Genomic DNA, 25891 nt, shown 5'->3' with positions numbered 1-25891 from the left:
TTATTATATATACAGTGTTCTGTCTGCATGTTTGCCTGCACACCAAAAGAGGGCATCAGATCCCATTATAGATGGTTGTGAGAGTCACTATGTGGTTGCTGGGAATTGAACTCAGTACCTCTGGAAGAGCAGCCAGTGCTCTTAACCCCTGAGCCATCTCTTCAGCCCCATTAATTGTTTTCTTAGTCTTTATTTTTTCTAGAAGAGAGGCTAGTGTAGGCTAACAAGGAATGCCCTTAGTAGACAGCTAAGCCCATTATCAGAAAACAAGGCTGAGTTCTAACTCATTCTGAAGGAGTCACCAAAATTTAGGTGTGTAACTTTATTTCTTGTAACAAGTGTCTCATGAGAACAGCACTCCTAGCTGAGGTTCTCCTGATCTTGCTAAACTTCACCATCTCTTCTCTTTGCCGTCTCTAAACTTAGTCCAAGTGGAGAATTGAGATGTCATCATAAAAAGAGAAAAGCCTTTTTGTGGGATGCACAGTTCAGTTTATAACTAAGCTGTCCCTTTATCACCTTGTTAAAATACTCTAAGCTTCCAGAGCATTAGCCTGTCATCTGCACATAGGTGACCTCAGGCAGGAGCGACTGTATTCAGCACTATCATGCTGTCTTGTGATAGTTACCAGTCTTGCATCAATACTGATAGTGTGCTCTACACTCTCCATAGAACTGCTAGGAGATGGCTTCATCTGTTGAAAGATTTGCTAAGATGATCTAACTCACTTAATCCTATAACTTCTCTAAATTCTGTTTTTAGATGAGAATGAAAAAAATAAATCATTGGGAAACTATGTACTTGGATTATATTATTTTGTTTTCTGAAATATGGAGGCCTTAGTTTTTTTGTGTTTTTTTTTTTTTTTAAATTATGCTCCTGAAGAGATGTTAATGGAAAATTTGTTACCTTGTTTTCAGAAGATTGTTGAGGACATCTTTCAGTATATTGTAAAATGTCTCCCATGTTGTTTTAAATGAAAATTTGGCTTGCCTAAAGGAGTCTTTCTTTTAGAAAATGAGAATTAGAACTTTTTGCCTTGGCTGCTTGGAAGCTCAAATGTCATGTAGATTAAGAACTCATTTACTTTGAACTCCATGTGTCCATGTGACCTGCTTATATTTTACATTTATATAATGATGTTCTGTGTATTTTACTATATTCTTAGAGAAAACATCTCTGATATTTGTTTTTTTTTTTTTTTTTTTTTTTTTTTTTAAAGAGATGAGATATAATTAAAATGAAAGTGGTCACTGGTTGTCACCACCGAACACTGGCTGATTAGTCACCACCACTGCTAAGTAGTTGCTTCTGTGACCACCCAGAGTAAAGGCCACAGGTCTGTGCTTGGTCTGGCTCCTGACTTCCTCTCTGTCACTGCTACACTAGCAGTTAAGTAGCCACAGTGATCTCCTTGCTGTTTCCTTAACAGTTTGAATTCCTTCTCCGTCATGGCCCATGCATCCTCTGTCCTCCTTAGAACAGCCTCCCCACAGAGAGTGTCTTCACAGAGGCCTTCTTCACGGGCCTTCTTGCTGTGCCCTTGCTGGAGGAGGCCATTTTGGTCTCTGGTGTACCCCAGCTCCTGCCTCCTGCCCTTCCCCTGTTGCCTGCTCTATGGTCTGCCCCTCCACACTGAAATGTTAGCTTCTTGAGGGAGGGCTAGGTTAGTTACTGCTGTGTGTCTAGCCACATAGAACTGCCTGGACGTAACGGTGTCTAATAAATGCTGTTGAATGAATCAGTGAATTGGGCAGGGCCACCAGAGCTGTTGCTTTCCTTTCCAGGGATTTATGAGCATGCATGACCTCCAGTGAGACTATTCCATTGCATTTGTCCTGGGCAGAGAGCTGTTCTGCATGACCTTCCACATCCTGCATCTTGCTGCTGCTCATTCTGTAGCTTTTACTAAACATTTAATGTGCCAGGCACTGTGAGAATCTAGAGAAAAGGTCTGATCTGTGTTCATAATAGATCCATAGGGACTCTGGGGTGGGGAGGCTTGAGGGAATTTGGGCTAGCAGAGTTGAGATTCATAGATTATTTATTTTGGTTCTAATGCTGTGAGTCCACATTTCCATTTAGCTTTATATTCTGCATAACACCTTCCCACACTTCTTTAGTCCTTGAAATGTCCTGGAGAGGCATGTGTTTTTATTCTTTTTCCTGTTTTAAAAGGAAAAACACCCAGAGAAGTTGAGGACCTCACCGAGGTTGCAGAGTTCTACTTGTTTTTGTTTACTAAGGATTTCTGTTTCTAAGCCAGGGCCTCACTGTGTAGCTTACGCTGACCTCAAAGTCATGATGCTCTGCCTTAGCCTCTCTTAAGTGTCTGGGATTAGAAGATAATGCTGCAAAGCCCTATTTGAGTTTTCAGTTTTAACTTTTGAGAACAGCTATTTGTTTGATTTTATGAGAATACTTTTTATGGTTTTGTTTTCTTGCTTTGTTTTTGAGAAGGTCTTATATAATCCAGGTTGGCCATAAATTCACTTTGTAACTGAGGTTGGCTTCAACTCTTTATTCTCCGGCCTCTACCTCACTAAGTGTTGAGATTACCATACCTCACTCAAAGATCCGCCTGCCTCTGCCTTCCGAGTGTTGGGATTAAAGGCGAGTGCCACTATACCCAGCTAATATGTTCAACTTTTTTGCACAATGGTATAGGGAAAGAAAAGTGAACTTTTGTGCATGTTGTGGACTGAACCCAGGACCCTGCACATACTGGGCAAGTGCTGTCCCACCAAGCTCCTTCTGCAAACCCTGAATGCCTCTGAGTGGCATGTCTACTGAGTATTCTAAGAAGGGTTTGGTGTATTCCCAGCGCAGCATGGATTTGGTGGTTTTCTTCTTCCATTCCTTTCCTCTGTCTTTGATTGCAAGTTCTAGCTTTGGTGAGTAACTAGATTTTCATAGGTGCACTTTCACTTCTGTCTGTGCTTCCTTTGATCTTTTAAAAGAAAGGCATTGACTCTATGCTTCTGTCTCTGTCTGGACTCCATTACTCTATAAAGTCCAAAGTGAGAGCAGGATTACTCCGAGGAAGGAATTACTGACGGTGAGTGCTTATTTTCCTTTCACATTTGTCTGGCCTACCGGAAGACGGAAGCTGCTATTTAAAAAAAAGAAAAGAAAGCAACGAATTCCATTTTCAGACTCCAGATCTTAATCCCATGTTTTAATGCTTGTCTGTGGGACTCCTTGGGAGCTGGTCCCTTTTGAATGCACTGGCACAATCTGCCATCCTTGTTCCTGCTGGAAGGATTTGGTGGCCCGTTAGCCTGTTAGGAGAACACATTCCTTCCTGGGGATTAATTAGTCCTGGTTAGAGAAGCAATTCATCATGTAAAATACCAGAGCTGTCTGAGTGAAAAATTCCGTGTCCAGCTTCACTGCAGTCTAGTTTACCTTTTTGTGTTCCAGTGTGAACTCCGCACCAGTTTGTAAATCATAATCACAGTTTACATGAAATAAGGGCAACATCTAAAGAGTGGTTGTGTAATTTGAATGTATCTAGGGGGGCCAACTTTACATCATTGTCCTTTGCTTCTGCCTTTTTGTTTTTGTGGTTCTTTTTCAAAACCCTTTTGCAGGTCCAACAGCATTTCTTAAAAAGAAAAAGGGAGGGGAGGGAGGAGGAGGGGGGAAAAGGGAGAAGAAGGAAGGGGGAAGGAGGGAGGGGGAGGGGGAAGGAGGAGGAGGAGGAGGAGGAGGAGGAGGAGGAGGAGGAGGAGGAGGAGGAGGAAGAAGAAGAAGAAGAAGAAGAAGAAGAAGAAGAAGTAGTAGTAGTAGTAGTAGTAGTAGTAGTAGTAGTAGTAGTAGTTGTTGTTGTTTTTGTTGGGTGGTGGTGGCACACACCTTTAATCTCAGCACTTAGTGGGCAGAGGCAAGCAGATCTCTGTATTCGTGGCCAGCCTGGTCTACAGAGTGAGTTAGCCAGAGAGACCCTGTCTTGAAAAAACAAAAACCAAACCAAATCAGCCAGTGGTGGTGATGCACGCCTTTAACCCTAGCCACCCAGGTGGCAGAGTTCCAGGACAGCCAGAGCTGCACAGGGAATCCCTCTTTCAAGCCCTCCTTCCTCCCTACCCCTCTACCTCTGCCAACAACAACAGGGGGGAAAAAAAAGAAAAAGAAAAAAGAAAAACCCAACAAAAATAAAAGAAGGAAAAAGCTGTAGGGCCTCATGCTCATGTTCATCTTTAGCTGACCACTACTTTCTTACAGGTGAGCTGTCACATCGTTAGGGTGAAGTCCTCAGTTTGGGATTGAGGCAGGAAAAGTAGCAATTCATATGTGTAGTAGAAAGAGACTTGGCTTTGGGGTCAAGTGTACTCAGCTTTAATGCCAGCCTAAATTCCACTTGACAAACAAAGACAAAAACCCCTCCAAACTAAAACCTGAGAAGAACAAAAAATGTAGTTTAGAATGATTGTGCCTATGACATGATATTAATATCTCCTTTTGTTTGGAAGTAGGCTTCAGGACCCCACACCTTTTGACACTGACAGGGCAGTACATGCAAACTTCCATGACACTGGGTAGTAGGTGTGTTGGAATAAAGAGCTCAGCCTAGGTAGTTAAGAGTTCAGAGATAGATTTTAATTACTCTGCAGTTGTTTAAAACCTAATCCATAAACAGACCAACTTGTGTTATCAATCCTCTAGGATCTCTTATTCTCATTGTGTGAAGTGGGCAAATTAATCTCTTCAAAGCTCAGCTACTTGTAGTGTGGAAAGGGCTGTAAGATAACAACAGGCCCCACTCCAGCAGGAGTGGACATATATTCGATAAAATGTCAAATAAAGCTGGTTTCTTACATGTGTAAGCCTCTCTAAATTTTAGAGGTCTTTATTATTTTCATTATCTTTACTGCCTTTTATTTCACTAATTAAAAAAAATACTGTAACAATTTGTAATTTTAGAGTTTTATGTGTTTGACTAAAGACAAACTCATCCATCCTAGATTACATCAAAAAGAAGAGGATGAACTTTCAGTGTGAGTTAAACTTGGCACAGGATATTTCTTATATAAATATTTCTTCTGGAAATGAAAATAGGAGAAAAGATCCCCTTGGACTCAATTTACTCCTAATCTTCGTTTTAGTAACCCTTTGTCTTTCCTGAGTAACTCCTAATGATTCAGAAATGCATTGCAGTGACAGCTCATGCCAGAGAAGGTGTCCTCCTTGGGCCTGACATTTTCTTTAATGGTAATTCTGACTAGTTAAGGTAAACAGGGTGAGATGTTTGGCATGTTCCTTCCACAAATGGCAGTGTGTATGTGAGGGGGAGGAGAATGTGATAGGTACTGGGAAAATGGCAGGCACATGCTGTGTAGCACTACACATGGTGATGGAGTAAAATATCCAGAAACTCCTACCAAGTCGGTCTGTTCATGGATTAGTTGATAAATTGAATGCATTTCTTGATTGTTCTTTAGATTAACATCCTGGAAGTTTTCAGATTTAAAGAGCAAAGTTATTATGTCATAAAAACAACAGAGACACATGCTAAGATACTTGGAACCAAATATTGAAGGTGATTTTTGTGGCTCTCCCTTTGAGACCAAGTTGATTTACTTTAGTAGTTAAATACTTGGGTATTCTCTACCTGAAAACAACCTTGGAAATGGACTGGCTTAGGAGCACAAGTTTACAGATGAGGAAATAGGGTCCGGCCTGGTACTGCCCTTCTTAGCTCCCGGTACTGTTTCATTTCATGCAACACTTGATCTCTTGGCATCCCTAACACATTCACAGAATTCATTTTGGAATGTACATTGAAGCCACAGACAGGCCTCCTGAATTCCCCTCCAAATTGAAAAAGAAGTTTTATATATTGTGTGGCTCATGAATTAAGACCCCTTGCTCTGAGTGACAGTTTGGAGAAGAATGTTGTACAGTATTTTGCTTGAAAGTATCTGGAAGTGGGTATGTGATTGATTTGCTGACAGACCATCTCTGAAAGCAGTTCTAATGATGGACTTATAATTGATTGCATCCATCATTGAGAGCCTAAAATATCCCCCTCCCTAAATTAAAAAAGATAAATGAAATAAACTAGGCTGATTGTATAAGCTGACAAATCTGAGGGAATTTAATGAAACTCTAAATTACCACAGGGAGCAGATAAGAGAAAAAGGTTTCTTTATTATAATACTAAATTAAAAAAATTATTCAAGAAAGATAATGGAGGAAACAAAGATCTGTGGCCCATGTATCAAACTGAGTTATTGAAAGATTTTTAATAAGTGTACCTATCTCATTGTCTGGTTATTGTTGATTCCTATCAATCTTGTTGGTGCTGTTTGAAGAATAGTGAATGCAGGCACCATCTTGTAGTGCAGCTTAGGTTATTGCTGTTGTAACAGATTTTAGAATTAGCATGACCTTATCCCCAGGCTGCTGGGTGCTCTGTTCCAATTTCAGGCCATTCTCATGAGCTTTTAGAAGGTGGTTCCTTGGTGAGAGAAATTTTATCTCTTAGTATATTTCAGCCACGTATGAAAGAAGACCATCCAGAGTGACTTAAACTATGATATTTATTATCTCCACTAACAAGAAGTCTTGAGAGGAGGGCAGCTTCAGGGATGGCTCTTTCATGTCGCCCATGGACACAGATGCACAGTAGCATTTACGATGCCTTTTGCTTCCACAGTGTCTGAGAATCTAAACTCTGTGTGTCAGCGTCCTGGGCTGAAGAAGGAACCTTTCTCTAGATGTTCCGTAGGTTTTGTTAGCCAAAGTTGTAAGAATGGATGTGTTAGGAATTACCATGATTCCTATAAATCAAGAGCTGCCCTGCTTCCCTCCATATCCATGCCCATCTGTTGTCTGCTAAAATAATTTCAGGGGTCAAGAGAATAGATGAAGGGTGGGCTCTGCGGCTATGCAACCTGTGCATGTACTTAGGAGGTGTTGGAATCAACTGTGAAAGTTATTTTGTGTTTTCTGGTAATTCATGTCATTTCCTTTTTTGTAGTATGAATGTGCTAGTGAATTGTCTGGATACTGTTCTTCTTATTGTTGCTTTGAAGTTTGGCACAGCTTTATAATTTCTGTCTTCACAAGGACTCTGTCTACTAGTGATGATGTTGAAGACAGAGAAAATGAGAAAGGTCGCCTTGAAGAAGCCTATGAGAAGTGTGACCGTGACCTGGATGAATTGATCGTTCAACACTACACAGAATTGACAACAGCCATCCGCACTTACCAGAGCATCACGGAGCGCATCACTAACTCAAGGAATAAAATCAAGCAGGTGAGCCTTCTTTCTTCCTGTCTGGCAGTGGTCTCTTTCCCTTACAGGTGCGGTTTGTGTGCCTAATGGTCCTTGACCAGTGATTCATAAAGACAGTTTCTGGAATTTTGAGAAGCTGTTGTTTTCTGGGTACTCTGCCTTTAGTGCCTAAAGGACAAAGTGAATTTCTAAGAGATGCTTTTATATTTGGTCAAAGGGATGAGCTGCTAAAAACAAAAAACAGAAAAACTGCATACCATCACATCTTATAGTTCTTAGCTACATATTTTTTTAATTGTGTGTGTGGTCTGTGTGCATGCATGCACATACATGTATAGGTAGGTATACATATGTGTGTATGTATCTGTGGGTCTGTGTATGGAGACCAGAAGTCAGCATTGGGTATCTTCCTGTATTACTTTTTTTTGGAGACTAGATCTCACTGTATCTGAAGCTCCCTGATTCAGCTAGACTGGCTTCCCACAAACTTCATGGCTTCACTTGTCTTTCTCCATCTGGCACCAGGGTTACCAGCATGTGCTACCATGCCCAGCTTTGTTGTAGCTGCTAGAGATCTGAACTCAGGTTGTCATGCTTGTGCAGCGGGTACTGAGCACTGAGCCATTTCCTGAGCCCCCAGGCTGTGTATTTGAAAGATCACTCCTTTAGTACTTTTTTGTACTGTTCTTTGATAAGTAACAGAAATTGCTACTGTATTGAACACTGACTTATTTTGCTGCCAGGAATCATTGCTTCTATTATCTCAATAGGTTTAGAATGTGAACTCAAGGCTCCCTGACTCTAAAGCCTTTACTGGCATTTTTTATTTTTCTTCAGTAATTTTTTCAAGCAGCGCCTTTCACCTTTAAAAAATAAGTATGAGACATTGCAGAACCCCAACATGCCAAATACCAAGAGGGCTAGAGTTCTCTGCTTATGTAATGTTGGGGTGAGGATTACAGAGCAACATGCTTAGCCTCCTTTTTGGTAACTACCCTTCAGGGACCTTTGTGAGGTTATGCACTGTGCAGAGACTGTGGCTTGGAGTTTGTACTCTGGACTGTGCAGTGTAGAGGACTCCCTAGCTTGTTTCTGCTCAGGAACAGCTATGCTTGTGGTGTTGTTACATTCTTTCTTGTCCTTAGACCTTTTATTATGAGTTTGTAAGCAGTGCATAATTTATACTTCTCAGACACTGTGGATGTGAGTTTCAGCCTCTAATCTTAGAGTCCAGCTCTGGAACCAGTAAGCTTTTATGAAGCAGTCTCTTGGTATTTTAGGAAGAACTGGCCAATTTTGAAAGAAAGCCTTTAGATGTGATAGTTCCCTCCTATGGATTTATCTTGAAAGTGGACGAAGCTATAGATGAATTGGTCTTATGTAAAACAAACTATAGTCCATTTTCACCCAGTATAGTAAGCTCAAGAGAGGCCAGGAATGAACGTTTAGCATTGCTGACCTTCTGGCTTTCCTTGGGTAATCACAGGAAGGGTGAGAGACCTCTGATTAGGTTGGCTGACTGGAAGGACTTTGTCCTAATCTCCAGGGAGGTGTCAGCAGTGATTATTCTGTTCCTGCCACTCAACATCCAGACAATAGCATCATTGCTGCTAACAGAATGTGTCTGCTGGTCTTGGTGCTGAAAACAAGGACCTCATCTTGAGGCTCTTGCATTTGTTCTAGAAGCCACACTCCATTCTATTTACCATTCTCACTTTCAGTATACTAAAGTCAGAGCAAAAGAAAGAAAACAGAAGAAGCCTTTGTTATTCCAGTTTGCCAAGGAAGTAAATGTCTCCTGATTCAGTGTTAAGAATTACTGCAGTATTTGGACAAGAAATGCAGGGTTAAAGCTTTCAAAAAACACTTTAACAATTGATTAATAAGATAGGAGAAATGCTGGAAAATGAACGTAAATTTATTTGTATTCTATATTTTGATAATTGTGTACTGTAAGCGGATTTTTTTTTTTAAATGAGCAAAGGAACAGTAATATTTCACTACTTATCTTTCCATGTCATTTTTGTTTTTGTTTTTTTAACCTGCACTTCAGTTTATATTACCAAGTATAGGTATATATTTTTCTCAGGCAAAAATGGGATGAGTCAGTCATCATCAGGCTGCATTATTCTAGAGTCACACAGAAGTTGAGAATACTCAGATCTGATATGAAGTTTCCTTTCTGTTCTCTAGCAAAGGAATAGAAAGACAATCGAGTCCATTAATATATCTTGAGTGCCAGCCATGGTCACGGTTCTGTTTTAGGTGCTCGTGGATATAAAAAGTGGAAGACATCAGTCCCTGTTCTCATGGAGCTTACATGAGGATAGGTAGAAACAAATAGATTATTCCAGCTTCTGTTTAGTATCTTTATCTTGAGTATCTGCCTTGTGCAGAGATTGTTTTTCTAGGCTCTGGAGTACAGAAATGAAAGCCTTCTGTCCAGAGAGTTAAGTCTTAGTTTACATTCTAATCAGAATAAACAGACCACATGATGTTTAGATAAGAAAAAAAACAAGCAAGGAAATGACTAGGACTTTGCTCTTTTGACAGGATTGGTCAGGGGAGGCTAGTATCTGCAGAGGATGAGGATGTAAGGGGATTTTGAGGAAAGAGGGATAGCAGGTGCAATGATGATGAAGCAACAAGGGGGCTAGTGAGATGAGAGCAAAGTAAGGGGCCAGGAGAGACAAATGAAAGAGCGTGGTATGTGAGGGTGGCAAAGGGGACTTGGTACCATAGGGTCTGGCAAATCATTAGAAGAACTCCAATGTTCATGAATGCACCAGGTATACTTGGCTCATGTATGTGATGATTTTGCAATGTGTACTTCGCATAATTTTAGCCTTTTAGAAGTAGTAAGGTTTTAAGCATAGGAACAACATAATGTGACTAACATTTAAAGTCATACTATACCTGATGATGTAGGAATATATTTTAAGGTGGAACAAGTCAGATAAAGATGTATTCTTATTTATGCATCACTTCTCATTTTGATATCATTCCATATTTACATTTAGGTTATATTGTTAGAATCTATGTCCTTCAGGATAAGTACATGATGATAGATGGGTTAGATTTTCTTCTCAAGTGGTTTGAAAATTTTACGTTGGCCAAGTCCATTTGGAAGTTTTTCATAGCTTAAAAATTATTCATTGTATATGAAATTTGACCAATCAGGTCAAGTAATGTGGATAATAAACAGAATTCTTGAGTGATCCTATTATTGTTGAATACACTATAAAATTGGCCCAAACAAGATACCTCAGAATCCATGGGTTCTGCTAGTCTTAAGGTGACTGTTAAAATGACATTGACATTGATGGGTGTAATTGATACAGATTGAAGACTTGTATCATACATGCCATACTTATTGATGTTTCTTCATCAGTGCAGATTTCTTCAAACATATTAAGTAATATGTAGGCTGAGTTTTCTTGTCCTGCAGCTGCTCTCAAATGATCACTCAGAGGCTTAATATTAATTACAAATGCTTGGCCAATAGCTCAGGCTTGTTACTAGCTAACTCTTATATTTAAATTAAACTATATTTTGTATCTATGCTTTGCTCCATGGCTCATGACTTGTTACCTCATTTTCTACATGTCCTGTTTCCTCAGTGGCTGGCTGGCATCTTTCTTGACTCTGCCCTTCTCCTTCCCAGCATTGGATAGTTGGCTTTCCTGCCCAACTTTATCTTGTTCAGCTATTGGCCAGTCAGTTTCTTTATTAAAACAATCACAGCGGCAAATCTTCACAGTGTGCAGAAGGATTATTCCACAGTAGTAGTCAGTCCGATGCCTATCATAGAAGAAGGGTAGGCAGAGCTGAACATACACTTGCCTTTCTTGTATACATACAGACACAACATTTCACTCGTTATTGGTTGTTTTCTTGGTATTCGATCCCATACTAAAAACCTGCTTTTCTTGCCTATAACTATGAATAATTATTCAACTGATGTTCTTAGGGGCTCCATTATTCAGGAATGCAACGTTCATTACTTAACATTTACCCAAAATGACTTTTGGCTTTTATATGAGAGTATACCTTGAAAGGTAGAATTAGGATGAAGAATAGCCTTAATTAATACAAAGAATGTCATAGGAGAACAGCGTGGGTTTTGTAAGATGTTATTTACAACCTAAATGTTAGTGAAAATTTTTAACTATTTGTATGAGAAAGGGAAGAAAGCCTCGGTTTTTCCAGAAATGGACATGCTAAACAATGGCCAGTAACAAGAGCTATAATTTAAATGCAGAACAGCAGTCTTAAGTGCGTTATTGTAGTTGTAGGAACCACAAGATAGTCTTTCCAAAAAGTTCAAGGGTTTCTTGATCTGTGTCTGCATCCAGTAGTAGCTGAATGTATTGCTCTTGGAATGAGTTGAGGGGATATTTTTAGAGAATTTAAAACCAGAAAATGAAAGTTAAAAAAACTGAAGGGGAAGTGTGGAAAATAAAAATGTGAGGGTAATTTAAACATGACTGTTGTTTCTCAAGTTTATTCTTTCTATGAACTTTCTATAAACTGTATAGGACAAACCAGCTGGCCCTTCTCACAGGCACATGCATATGAAAGCACTTAGATGTAGATTTACTTCCATCGCCATAAAAGGGATAGAACAATATTTTGTATTTGTAAACTAAGTGATATTGATATATTGATTTTCAGTGACAATTTCTTGCTCAAGAGTGAGCTTCTCAGCTTCCTTCTGGCCCACAAGTATCCTAAGATGCTTGCACATGTTCTGTGCTTTATTATGGGTGTTAGCACACTCAGAGGAATTTCCCCTCTTTATTTTTCTTGATTTGAATTCAGCACTCTTTTGCTTTTCTGTCTTGAAGATTATGGCCTTCCTTTGTTTCCCTGGGCAGTTATGAATGAGTCCCTCTAGTATGTCTCTGCTATTCCTTTTACAAAAGCTGAGGCAGGTTTGTATTTTCTTAAAGCCTGAGTTTGTTTTCCTCATTTCTTTGTCTCAATGTTGGGATACAAAAATTACTACTTCTCTGCCACCTGTATCATCTCACATTTCTTTTTTCAATAGCCTCTTGAGCCCTGCCTTTGTTTTTTTTCTGGTCTCTAATTAGAATGACTTACAGTTCTGTATATTGAGCCTGGAGTTCTTGGTGCTGCTGAACACAGGATTTGGAGCAAATGTCAAGTTACTGTAACCCCAAGGAGGCAAAGCATGATGACATGATTTTAACAACTTGGCTTTCAATGGATTTGTTTATGAACAAAGCAGGATAGTATAATTTTTCAATATTAATTATCACTATCAATTAAACATAACAGAATGAGAATACTGTCATCATATTTATAAAAGTAGAACATGGATTTGAGAAAAAAATGTTTATGTGAGTTTGGTACTTTCTTTACAGAGTCTTTGTTTTACATCCTTAATTAAAAAGGCCTTGTTTAAATTTATTAATTGACAAATAAAAGTTATGCACATTTATGGGTATACCATGGTATTTTGTGATATGAACACATTGTGGAATGGTGACAACAAGTTAATATGTACATCACCTTACATAGATACCATTTCTCTGTAGTAAAACCACTCTAGCAATTTTCTTTTCTTTTTCTTTTTTTTTTGAGACATGGTTTCAAGGTTTCTCTGTGTAGCTTTGCTCCTTTCCTGGATCTTGCTCGGTAGACCAGGCTGGCCTCGAACTCACAAAGATCCGCCTGCCTCTGCCTCCCGAGTGCTGGGATTAAAAGCATGCGCCACCACCGCCCGGCTTCTAGCAATTTTCAAGTATAAAACACATTGCTATTAACTTAAGTCAGCATGTTGTACAACAGATCTCTTGAATTTGCTCTTCTTATCTAATTAAGGATTTGTATCCTGTGGTGAACATCTCTTCAGTCTCATCCTCTGATAACCATCATTTTCTTCTCTTCTGAGTTTGACTTTTAAACATTGTCACATGTAAGTGAGTTTGTGTGGTATTGTCTTTGTATGCTTGGCTTCTTTCTCTCAGCATGATGCCTTCCAGTTTCATCCATGTTATTGCAAATGTCAGGATTTCCTTCTTTTTAGAAGATGTGTCATACATTTTTTTTAAAGGATAAATGCTGTGCATATGTGTGTTATTATCTTTATCCATTTGTCTGTTGGACATGTACATTGATTCTGTGTCTAGGTTTTTGTGAGTAACACTGTATAAACATGGCAGTGCAGATGACTCCTTGACATACTGATTTCATTTTCTTTAGATATACAGATGTTCCTTGATGTATGGTTGGATTATATCTAAGTACTCCCATCATAATTGAAAATGCCACAAATAAAAGTACATTTAACATATCTTGTCCATTGAACTCTCAACTTGCCTATGGTGCATTGTGAAGGGTTCTTCGTTTACTCTCCTGATTGTGTGGCTCTCTGGGAGCTGTAGCTTGCTGCTGCTGCCCAGCATTGTTATAGAGTGTCATACAATATAAATACTAACCTGGAAAATGATCACAGTTTGTGGGAATGCTCCTATTGAATATGTTTCACTTTTATGTCATTATGAAGTTGACATCATGAGTTGGAAGCTATCTGAATGCTGAGTAGTGGAAGTCTTGGTTTACATTGTACTGATTTATTTATTTTTTGAGACAGCCCTGTCTGTCTATATAGCCCTGGCTGTCCTTGAACTCATTATGTAGATCAAACTAGCCTAGAACGCATAGAGATCTGCCTGCTTCTGCCTCCTGAATTCTGGGATTAAAGGTGTTTCCCTACCTTGGCTTTATATTATTTCCTTTAAAGGTTTATTCCCCATATTTATTGAGATTTAATTTTCATGCAGTAATATGCATGTATTTTGATATTACATGGCAGTACACTTGTTTATATGTTTCAATTTGTTACTGTTGTGTCCGAGAATTCATTCCTGCTGTGTAGCTCAGGCTAACTTCAAACTTGGCTATTGCAGTCCAGGCTGGCCTCAAACTTAGGCTCCTCCTGCCTCAGCTTTCCTAATACTTACGTTATACTTGCAATGTGCACTGTCATGTGTGGTCTTCTGCTTCTCATAGCCAGTTCTCATCCGCATCCTGCTGTGCACAACTACTGATTGAAAATCTGTCACTGGGTTAGATTTGCCTGCTGGGGTACTCATACACATGTCCTTATTACAAGTGGCTTCTTTTGTCAGCACACAATTTTGCTATTCTTCATGTTCTTCTTTGTTGCTGACTAACTCCCTTTCCCATTTTTCATGATTTTCTAATAAAAAAATTAAAAGACTCAGGACCGCTTGGTAATGTGGTGTACTGAAAGAAAATGCCCCCCATAGGGAGTGGAATTATTAGGAGATTTGACCTTTTTGGAGACCTTTGTGGAGGTGGGCTTTGAGATCTCCTTTGCTCAAACTTCACTCAGGGAGACTGTTCTGTTCTGTTGCTTGAAAGATGTAGTTCCTTCTCCATTCTCAGCTCCTTCTCCAGCACCATGTCTGCCTGCACGCTGCCGTGTTACACTATGATGATAATGGACTAAAGCTTGAAACTATAAGACACCCAATTAAAATTTTCGTTTTATAAGAGTTGCCATGGTCATGGTGTCTCTTCACAGCAATAGAAACCCTAAACTAAGCCAGGTGGTAAAATTTATTGTACTTTCTTATGTCCTCTACCTTGCTAGTCCAGTTTAGGGAATAATCTTAGTGATGTTCATTTTATATACGACCCAATGCCAGTGAGTTTGCTGCCAATCTACCTTATTTTCACTTTAGTTTCTATGTAGTGAGCAAAAGTGGGAAGTGCTCTGGTTATATGTGTATATGCTAGCATGAAATTCCGTAATGTTTTTTTCTCACCATGCAGGGATTTGCTAAGCTTGACTGACACTTTGTAAATTTGTCCCCCACCCTTGATCAAGAGCCTAGTTGGGTGTTCTGATAAAATTTATTTTTACCTACTTTCATGGGAAAGACTAAAATTGTAGAATTAAAGCCATAGGAGAATATCAGAAATAAAATTCTAACAGATTTGTAAAATGTAATGAGATTAATAACAACTACTTAGATCAAGAATACAAGGGAATTTATGAATGACCTCGAGAGATATTTAAGTCTAAACCAGAAATAATGATAAAAATGGTCTTTCCGGACCTCATTCTTGCCAGGTCCCAAGTTCATGTAAAAGCTCGGTCTTGTACTGCTGGAGTTCTCCCTCCTCCAACATTTGTATGTCTGGTAGTATTCTCATACTGTTTGGAGTATTCTGTTTAAGAAACTGTAGATTGACTTCTTGCCACATAGGGAGCTCAATTTAGTCCTTCCCTTTTCTGACCATCACACTTTCCTCCTTCCTCTTCTCTAAAAACAATAGATATTCCTTTTTTGGTTAAGCTATCTGTGCCCCTTTATTGTAATTATGTAAATAGTCACATCTGAGCCATTGCATGGCTGTGTTTCCTTCTGTGCAGTTTGTTGCCACCATTGTTCTCCCTGGGGTGATGAGGATGGCCCTGTCGCCTACTTCTGTGTAGGAAATCCCCCTTTGCCCATTTCATCTGTGTTCTGGTATAGATGGAGCAGCATTTCTCAGAAGTTTGCTGATTCTGTCCATGCAGTGTTTATTTTGTGAGCGCTTACATGTGTGAAAATGTTGCCATTCTTTCTTCATGTTCAGTTGATAGCTTTGCTGGGAAGTAATTCTCTCTCAGATTCTGAAGAGGAGTGTCCTTTAGTCTAATTCACCAAGTTTTGTATAGGCCCTGATGTATTCTATCAAAAGCTTTTAGATCTTCATCTTGTACCTACCACTTCTTGCTCTCACTTTCTTGGCTGTCTGTGTATCGCTCTTTCCCTCTCATTTTCTAGCTCTTTCCTCCTGTCCCCTTCCATGTGTCATTCCCTTCTCCCTTTTCCTCTAAGAAGGGTCTCAAGAAGGCCAGACTGCCATCAAGCTCCTGGTCCTCTTGACACAGCCTCTTCCCATTTGTCTTCATTACTTCGTTTGCTTTTTCAGTTTGAGAAATAGTTTGCACTAGGAGTTTTTATTTGTTAAAATTTCATTAATATTTTTCTCTGATATATTATGAAAATAATTTTCCTTTCCTTCAGAATTCTTCTTTGGTAACTATTGAATTATAGATCAATCTTCTAATGTTTAAAAATCTTGTGCATGCACATGTATCCACACCCTTGGAACATCTTAACTTTTTTATTCATTATCAATTTTACATCATTTTTTAAATTTCTAAGAGTTTTTCATTTTCCAAAATTGTCATGTGCTGTTTTGTTTCTTTGATGTAATCTTTTCTTATTTTTCAATAAGTATGTTAACTATAGTTAAAAATCTGTTTTCTGTATACTTTCTCTTTTACTAGTCCCTTCTTTTCATTCTGATACTTGTCAGTCCTTTTCTTTTTTAATATTTAACTAAACTACTGTTCAGTTTTTGCCTTATGTTTATGCTCTAAAGACTTGACTTGTCAATCCTTCCTATGGATTTCCTGGTTGTCTGATGATTCTTGGCTGCCATTTGTATGCAAGGGAGCTGATTGGAAGCTAAGAGCAAATTGAGAGCCTGTTTTCTGTGATAGTAGGACTCTCAGTTTCTTTCTTTCTTTCTTTCTTTCTTTCTTTCTTTCTTTCTTTCTTTCTCTCTCTCTCTCTCTCTCTCTCTCTCTCTCTTTCTTTCTTTCTTTCTTTTTGGTTTTTTGAGACAGGGTTTCTCTGTGTAGTTTTGTGCCTTTCCTGGAACTCACTTGGTAGCCCAGGCTGGCCTCGAACTCACAGAGATCCTCCTGCCTCTGCCTCCCGAGTGCTGGGATTAAAGGCGTGCGCCACCGCCGCCCGGCCTGACTCTCAGTTTCTTGAGTGAAAAGTCAGATGCCTTTAAACTTGAACCAGATCACTTTCCCAGAGGGAATGCCCTTCCTTTCCCTGGTTGGTGCTGAGAGGGAAGCTGTCAAGTGTTATTGGAGTTGAATCATTGACAGTGCTAAGGGCCTAGGGGCCCTAAGGATTATGCTGGTTACTAGGCTCCCCTTTGACTACTTCTTCATGTTTTTCTTTGGCACTTCTCACCCTGCCTTCAGCCATACCTACCATTCCTTGGCCCATATTCTTGCTGATTGTCCAGATTTGGCAATTGCTGGCAGAAGGACTCACCTGCCCGTGTGGCTTGATGCTGGTCCTCAAGATATCCCTGTGGGGAGTCTGAATTCTTTAGTTACGCCTTCCTTGTTCTGCTGCTGCCCTTCAGTGCAGCCAGACCCACTCTAGGTTGAGGCACTCAGGCTTCTATGGCCTGCTAACTTCCATCCACCTTCTGTCTAGCTTCTAGAATTGTACTGTGATTTTCTGTTTGCTCTTCCCTCCTCTGTTTTTTTTTTTTCTTGATGTCCTGTTTATAAAGAATCTCTTTGCTTTTACCATGGTGGAATTGCAAGAAGCAATGGTGAGGACTAGAACCGTCTCTGTCGGATTTTCTCTACCCCCTCCATGGCGCCATACCACCATGCTTCTCAAAGGACATCACAGATTCCTCTTATCCATGACTACTTTCTTTACATGAGAGTTCTATAGAAAGCTGACTTAGATGTTATGAAATTATAAAATCAGATTAGTTGTTTTCTTAAGAGACCTTCTGGCCCTAACAGACTATCTTCACTTTTTCCATGCTTGTTAGACAAATATTGAAGTTTCATTTTACAGTAATCAAAAGCATAGTCTCAATAGTATGTTCACCCTCAGTTTTTCATTGAAGAAGAATACAGGTTTTCAGGAGAAACAGACACATAGACTCTCTAGGGTGATGGGTATGCCTCATACTGTTAGCAGTTTGGATCATGTAGGTAGGTATACATGGCTGTCAGGATGTACCAAGTCTGTACTGGAGTTGCAGTCACCTTAGGGGAAATAGAGACAAAACTAAACAAATGTGAGCTCCAAATAGAAGCATATGCTAGCACCGTCAACACTGTTTGAAAGCATTTATGTGATTTGTAGATGAAAACGAATTTAAAAATCCCGCCCTGCCGTCCCCCCCCCCCAAAAAAAACCAAAAACAACAACCAAAAAACCAAGCATGGCAGCACATGCTAAAGTCCTAGTGCTTGGGAGAAGGAGGTGATAGTATCATCAGGTCAAGGCCAGTGAGCTACATGAGACCTTATAAGTTTTTAAATATTCCTTTTTCATGTTTTAAACATTGAAAATTTTATAGGGTTGAAAATAGAAACTTAGTTTTATGATGTGATTGTTATTATTGTCCATCTCCCAATCCCTTTTATTCCTAAACTTCTCTACCTTTAATTAAATTTTGCATGTGCAGTAGTTAGAATGTACAGGTATACAAAATGCTGGAGATTGTCTATTTAATATCAAATTTATTAAGTGATTCTTAAAATGGGAGGCAAAAATCTGTCATGTGTCTTTGAGATTATCTTTCCATGTGTTTACTTTTTTTTCAATGTTGGGCCTAATTTTATTATGGTCATTTGGGAAGAGCACTGAGATCCTTGGTCATAAACCTTGGCTGGAGTTCTAGAGCTGTCAGCATGGGCCATGTGGCCTTCAGCTGCAGGGGAATTGGGGAAGGAATACTAGAGCTGAACTGTCATACTGATCATTCCCCTGTTTAGGTGGATCCACATTAATAAAGTACTTCATATTTCCAGAGTGCCTAATATTCATTGTAATTATTTCTAGATTCACTCAAAGGTATGCTAGAAGTAGTTTTCTCATTTCATGGGAGAGAAAATAGAAACACAGAGAGGTAATGATGCACCCAAGTGACGAGAATCAGGATTAGAATTTAGCAGGGGCACCAACTAAAGGGAATAAGTGGGAGGGAATTAGGAACTGTTACATACACAGGACCAGTAGGGAATACTAACCATGTTAGTGGTTTAGGCTGGCAAGATTTTGAGTTGACTGAGGATCAAATATGTTTTGTTGTAGGTAAAAGAGAATCTACTTTCCTGCAAGATGCTGTTGCACTGCAAACGGGATGAACTTCGTAAACTATGGATTGAAGGAATTGAGCATAAGCATGTCCTGAACCTGCTGGATGAAATTGAGAACATAAAGCAAGTGCCTCAGAAGCTGGAGCAGTGCATGGCCAGCAAGCACTACCTTAGTGCCACTGACATGCTGGTAAGAGCAGCCTGCGCCAAGATATCAAAGTTCTCTTCTTTCTGCATATAGTATGGTACAAACAGCTCTTGGGATTCTCAAGCCATCGAAGGGGAACCCTAGCTACTTCTCTTCCTATATAGTGTTTGAAAAGTTAGATGGTTATGAAATGATAATAAGAGATTGTTTTTTTTAGCTTCAGAGGAAGAGCATGAATCTCATTTTAGTGGATGAAATCTATGTGACATAGGCCTGAAGATTTGTAAAGTTAGGTGTTCTCTAAAGGTTTTGAAGTCATTTTTGGATTGATTATAGCTTTGTTTTGTTCCTTTCACCTGGTAGAAAAGAAAATGACTTCTTTGATACTAATTTTAGAAGTAACTTTACAGAGCTGGAGTGCTCTGTGACCTGGCCTTTACTGTTTCAGTCCATGGTGTTCTGATACCTTTTGAATTAATGGAAGTTCCTGGAGGGTGCAATCTGTGGTGAATGTCAAGCCAGACTTTGCTCCCTCTTGGTCCTGACTTTTCCAGGGCAGGTGGCTTTTCTGGATGGCTGTCCTGTCGTCTTGCTCATGTACACAGATCCGTATCCACTTTGATCTCTGTAGATATCCACAGAAGCTCTCAGCAGCTGTGCTGGATTTGAAGTTTTCTATTTTCTATGATGGGGGCAAGTTCTTTTTTTTGTTTTATGAATTACATTCATGAAAACACTATTGGACTTGGTGGGGACACTGATGAAATAATTCATTCACTTCTATTAAGAATTTTGCTGTAAGTAGTATTAAGGAATTTGGTTATCAAAGGGTGGGAAGTGGATAGTATTTTATCACATATTGGTTATAAGTCAACTGAATCATCAGTTTTATCAGTATAAGGAGTATTGGTGTAGTAAAGGAGTCTTGGCATAGTAGAAGAATTAGGTTTTTTTTTTTTAACTTTCTATGCATGGTTATTGGTGCTTTTTTTTTTTTTTTTTTTTTTTTTGTATTTGTATTTGTCATTGAATGTAGGGCCTTGCATATGATTGGTAAGCATACTGCCCTCTACTACTAATCTGTGTCTTCAGCCCTTTCTCTATTTCATTTTTTTCTCCCCCAAGACAGGGTTTCTCTGTGTAGCCCTTGCTGTCCTGGAACTCACTCTGTAGACCCATCCTGGCTTTTACCTCACAGAATCTGTCTGTCTCTGTCTCCCGAGTGCTGGGATTAAAGGCCTGTGCCACCATGATTGGTATTTATTCCAGTTTTTGGAGACAGGGTCTTATTCACTTGTCAAGGCTGTCTCAGACTCCTGGAGCCTGAGTGAGCCTTGGATTTGTAGTCTTCTTGCTTTAGCCTTGTGATCAGGCAGGATCACAGCCCTGTACAGCCAGGCCCAGCGTATTTCCAACATCTTACCAGAGTGACATCCTAGTTCATAATCACTGGGCTGTCCAACAGCCAAAAATTACTTTTTAGTGTTAGTGTTGATTTAGGTATATTTTTGCTGAATTATCAAGGTTTAGCAATTTGAATAGATAAGCTTATATGTGTTAGTGGAACATAATACCCAGCTGCTTTTCTTATTGAGTCACTGTTTTGGTGTGCATCTGCTCTTGATAAAATGGCATATATTAGAATATACCTTTTCCAATACTCAATCTAAAAACTGAATAACTAACAATATTTAAAGAACTGATAATGTGCACTGTGATTACTTTAAATCTTTCAATAAACATCAGAGGTATATAGTATCTTAACTCAAACATTTAGTAAAGGTAAATGGCCACAAGCCATGCTGCTGTTAAGAGTTAAAGCTAAGATTCAAGTCTAGGTCTTACATACTGGCACATATAGTTCTCAGTATCATCGAACAATATCATCGATATGAACTGAAAATACTACAATATTTTTATTATAGGATTCTAGAAAACTACTCAATTAAATAGCTGCCTTACTCTCTTATCTCAGATAGGGTCATATTTTCAAAGTGTACGTAAAATAACTCCATTACACAGTGCTCACAGAAAGGCATCCCAAGATCCTCTGGGGAAAAGACAACTATGTAAATATGTTATTATAATTATCATAATAATCCTCATCTGACTATATAGCTATGGATTTTTTTTGTAAAGGCATAAAAATAAAGACAAAATGATTAAAAAGACATTCAAAATCTCTACAATCTTAGGCTTAGAAATGAAAATTTATTTTAGTCACAAGCCTTGTGTGACTGTCAGCTAAAGTGCTTCTAAACGACTCACAGAGGCTTGGTTTCTACTGATTGAATGCAATTATGAATTGACTTCTATGGCCGATAAATCAGAACTTGTGTAAGTGGTTTTCAAAGCACTCCCTGCAATTTTCATATGATGCAGACTTCTACACACAAATTGTCCCTGGAAAAAAAAGTTTATAAAAATATTAACTCTCATGAAATACCTTCCTGGTTACTCATGCCACTGGGAAGAAGCTGCTATTCTCATATTAATAATTGTTTCCAGAATTAATCAGTCATTGTACATTAAAACCAGCAGCTGGAGTGTTTTGAGTGATAATGAAACCTGTAACAAGGCATCTTCAGCCGTCTTTTCAAGACAATAAGGGAATTAAAATTTCAATTTAAATGCAGAGGTTTGAAACACGCTTCACTGGCAAAATTACTTCAATTAATGTGAGTGGAATACAAAGGACAGACTGCAGAAATGTGATGCAGCAACCAGAAATTATGTCATTAATGTGCTTGCATCAACCCAGCACAATACTGCAAAGGTCTAATTTAAACCATACATATCACAAAGCTACAGGCTACAATATTAATCAAGCTCTGATTTCTGTGTGGCTTCTTGTTGGATCATTTTTAGCTTTTCATAAGCCCACAGCAACTGTTTACCTTAAAGAAGGAAACAAAAGGCTGGGCCTATTTGCAGACATTACCTGTCATGACAATTTAATTATTTTGTGCAATATTCTGGTTATCATATCAAAAGAAGAAATAAAATTCCACCTAGAAGCCAAGCCTACAGCTATAAAACAGGTCAAATTTTAAAACAGGAATAGCAGGAGGTGGCAAGAGCCATGGGTCACCACTGATTTATTTACTGTGGGTTTATTAACCTATACTGTGGAGGGATCAAATTACTACATATCTGTATCTGCACCTGCCTTAAAATGAAAATGCAAAGTCTTCTGTCAAACAAATCCAAGGAAAGCAGTGGGGCTTGAAAGACTGGATGGTTTTCCCTTTACTTTCCTCTGATGCATTTTAGTGACGATTTCTATTTGGAACCTGCAGATTTCTTAAGTAGATTTTACTTGTAACAGCACGTAACCATGGAGAAAAGAAATTGTTTTTCATATGAGGTCCAGCAAAAGAGTAGTTGCAGACCTTATACTACACTCTTCTATACACAAGACTGTTGAAGATTATTTCCAACCTTTTGTGGACAGAATGGACAAATTGTTGTACATTTGGGCACACCAACTTCCTGAATCAAGCACAATTACCTCTTCTATAAAATAGTAATGATACCAGAAACCCATCTATCCCAGCTCTAAGAGTGAAGGGAGTTGATCCATTTCCCATACTTAAAATATCAGCACAAAGTAGGTCTATAATCATATTAGCTCTGTTGAAATTGTTTTTGCTAATTTAAATATTACAAAAGGTTAGAAATCAGAGTATCTTGTTCACCAACCAGAGGAAATAAAGCACAGCTCCTGAAAAAGAAATACCTTTAAGAAATGTCATTTCCTCTATGTATTAAAGTCCTTTACATAGTTACCCACTTGGCTAATGATTTGTTAACTCTGACTCTATCAATGTCACTGTGGTAGGAATGGGGCAAAACTGGATAAGATATAAACTCCATAATCAATGATCTGCCACATAAATAAAAACAATTATATGATATAATCAAATTTATGTAGCTTATGAAAACATAAAGAAAAGCATGTAGTACCTGAGATACTCAGAAAGCTGAGTAAATTTAAGCCAAGTCTAAGAAGATAGGATTGGAAATCACTCCAGGAAAATATATAGTCAATTAATAAAAATGAAAAATCAAGCCAACAAATGGCACAACAGATAAAGGCATTTGTTGAAAAGAACCTGGCAACCTATGTTCCATCTCCGGCTATACATGGTAAAAGCATAGACACTACCTTTGAAGGCTGTCTTTCGATGCACAACAGTAGACTGAGACCTTTATAGAAAACTGCAGCCTGTAGAGTGCAGAAAACTATGTGGAGCCCAGTCCCAGCTGATATATCCACAACACAATTCCTGTACCGAAGGCTCAGGGACCACAGTGTGAGGGAGCGGACAGATGACAAAATGCAAAGAAACAGGGAAGCTTGCTGTGAGATTTTATCTCCTAGAAGTGTCAGAGAAGATACACCCAAGAAGTCTCACCAAGGCAATTGCCTAAACAAGACCTAAAGAAAGATGACTCCAACAGACATGCTAACAGAAGGGGGAACTCTCACAGGGCCTTCACCCTAGGCAACAAAGGTTCCCAGGGAAAAGCCCCCAATTTGGTTATCTCATAACAAGTGGTCAGCCCTGAAGTCATATGCATATAAGTAGCATTATAAAGACTGAGCAAGCCAGGCAGTGGTGGCGCAATCAGGACACACAGCCAGACAGATCTCTGTGAGTTCAAGGCCAGCTTGGTCTACAGAGCGAGATCCAGGACAGGCACCAAAACTACACAGGCATATTCTTTCTTCTGCTTGGTTTAGTCTATTGTTGAGACTAGAAATTTCAAGTGAATTTTTAAATTTTATGTTATGGTTGCCATTTCTAAGATTTCTAGTTCTTTTACAAGATTTCTTTCTGCTGAATCTGACACTCATCATGAATTGTTTTTCTAATTTTGTTTGATTATTTGTATCTTCTTAATTCTCACTGATTTTCCTCATAAAAAAGTAGGCATTTCTTCAGTGTCATTTTCTTTGTAATTTGTTGATTTTTGTTTTCTTTGAAGGCATCTGTTACATTGTCTTTTTATATTTCCCATGATCCCACACTGATATTTCCACAGTGGGTAGATCACTTCTTTTTGTTGTTTTTTGCATAAGGTAGCTTCTATTGTAAATAGCTTTCTTCAGATTTTATGTCTTGGGGTATTTGGTTGGTTTTGGTGCCAGATTGGGCACCATAATGTAATCTCTGCAAAGCTTTTTTGGCTGTAACTAATAGCTTTAAATGCAGTATGTATTGTAACAGGTTAGACAGACCCACTATCTGGAGGGGCTATGTTGGGTGGTACACCCTGTCATTGGGGTTGGGTGCCTCTTTAGGGCTACTCCAAGGGTGGGAGTGTGCTAATGTTTCCTCAGGCACTGCTGAGTCAGCTCTGCTCTTGTCAAGGCCTCTTGCACCAGCAGGCACAGTAGGGATGGGGTCCTGCAGCACTTTGCTCTCAGACCCAATGATGGTGCAGATCCAAGAGAAGCTGGCTGTAGGTGGGGGTGGTGATGGGAGCATAAAGCAATCACTATATCAGTTCTAGTGCTGGTGCTAGGGAGTTGGCCACTAGGGAGTAGCACACTTGCTATTGGCAGTGGCTTGACTAGCTTCTATTTGCTAGTCAAAGGGACTCTTTTGTTTGTTTTTTTTTTAATTTTATACATCAGCCATGGGTTCCCCTGTCCTCCCCACTCCCTCCTCCACCCCCACCTTCCCCCCAGACCCTCCCCTCCATTCCCATGTCCTCCAGGACCAAGATACCCCTGGGAATTCATTTAAACCTGGTGGATTCAGTACAGGCAGGTCCCGTCCCCTCCTTCCAGGCTGAGCAAAGTGTCCCTGTGTAAGCCCAAGGTTCCAAACAGTCAGCTCATGCACTAAGGACAGGTCCTAGTCCCACAGCCTGGATGCCTCCCAATCAGATCAAGCTATTCAATGGTCTCACTTATCCAGAGGGCCTGATGTAGCTGGGAGGCTCCACAGCCGTTGGTTCATAATTCATGTGCTTCCATTCGTTAGGCTATTTGTCACTTTGCTTTTTGCAGTCTTGGATTCAACAGTTCATGCTCTTACAGTCCCTCCTCTTTCTCGACAGTTGGACACCTGGAGCCCCACCTGGGGCCTAGCTGAGGATCTCTGCATCCACTTCCATCACTTATTGGATGAGAGTTCCAAGACGACTGTTAGGGTGTTTAGTCATCTGATCACCAGACTAGGTCAGATCAAGCTTTCTCTCGACCATTGCCAGCAGTCTACAGAGGGGATATATCATTGTGGATTTCTGGGGACCTCTCCAGCACTCTGCCTATTCCTGTTCTCATGTGGTCTTCATTTATCGTGGTCTATTATTCCTCATTCTCCCTTTCTGTTCTTGATCCAGCTGGGATCTCCTGCTCCCCTAAGCTTTCTTTCTCTCAAATCTTGCCCTTCATTACTCCCACTGTCGTCCAAGTTGTTCATGTAGATCTCATCCATTTCTCTGTCATTGGGTGATCCCTGGGTCTTTCCTAGGGTCCCGTTTTCTAGGTAGCCTCCCTGGAGTTGTGTAGCAGTCTAGTCATCTTTGTTTTACATCTAGTATCCTCCTATGAGTGAGTAC

The 25891-nt window shown here is 39.4% G+C and overlaps 1 protein-coding gene across 1 annotated transcript in view; it reads left to right on the top strand.

Annotated features, from left to right (window-relative positions):
* Nucleotides 1–25891, top strand: part of Exoc4 (exocyst complex component 4) — a 767731-nt gene that overhangs the window by 10825 nt on the left and 731015 nt on the right. The window contains exons 2-3 of the mRNA XM_036180825.1: nucleotides 7076–7265; nucleotides 19163–19357. Coding sequence (XP_036036718.1) covers nucleotides 7076–7265; nucleotides 19163–19357 — 385 coding nt within the window. The remainder of the gene's footprint in view (nucleotides 1–7075; nucleotides 7266–19162; nucleotides 19358–25891) is intronic.

This window comes from Onychomys torridus, chromosome 3, assembly GCF_903995425.1.
Source record: "Onychomys torridus chromosome 3, mOncTor1.1, whole genome shotgun sequence".
Taxonomy (NCBI): domain Eukaryota; kingdom Metazoa; phylum Chordata; class Mammalia; order Rodentia; family Cricetidae; genus Onychomys; species Onychomys torridus.
Note: the sequence above shows the minus strand (reverse complement) of the source record. Positions and strands in the feature narration are given on the sequence as shown.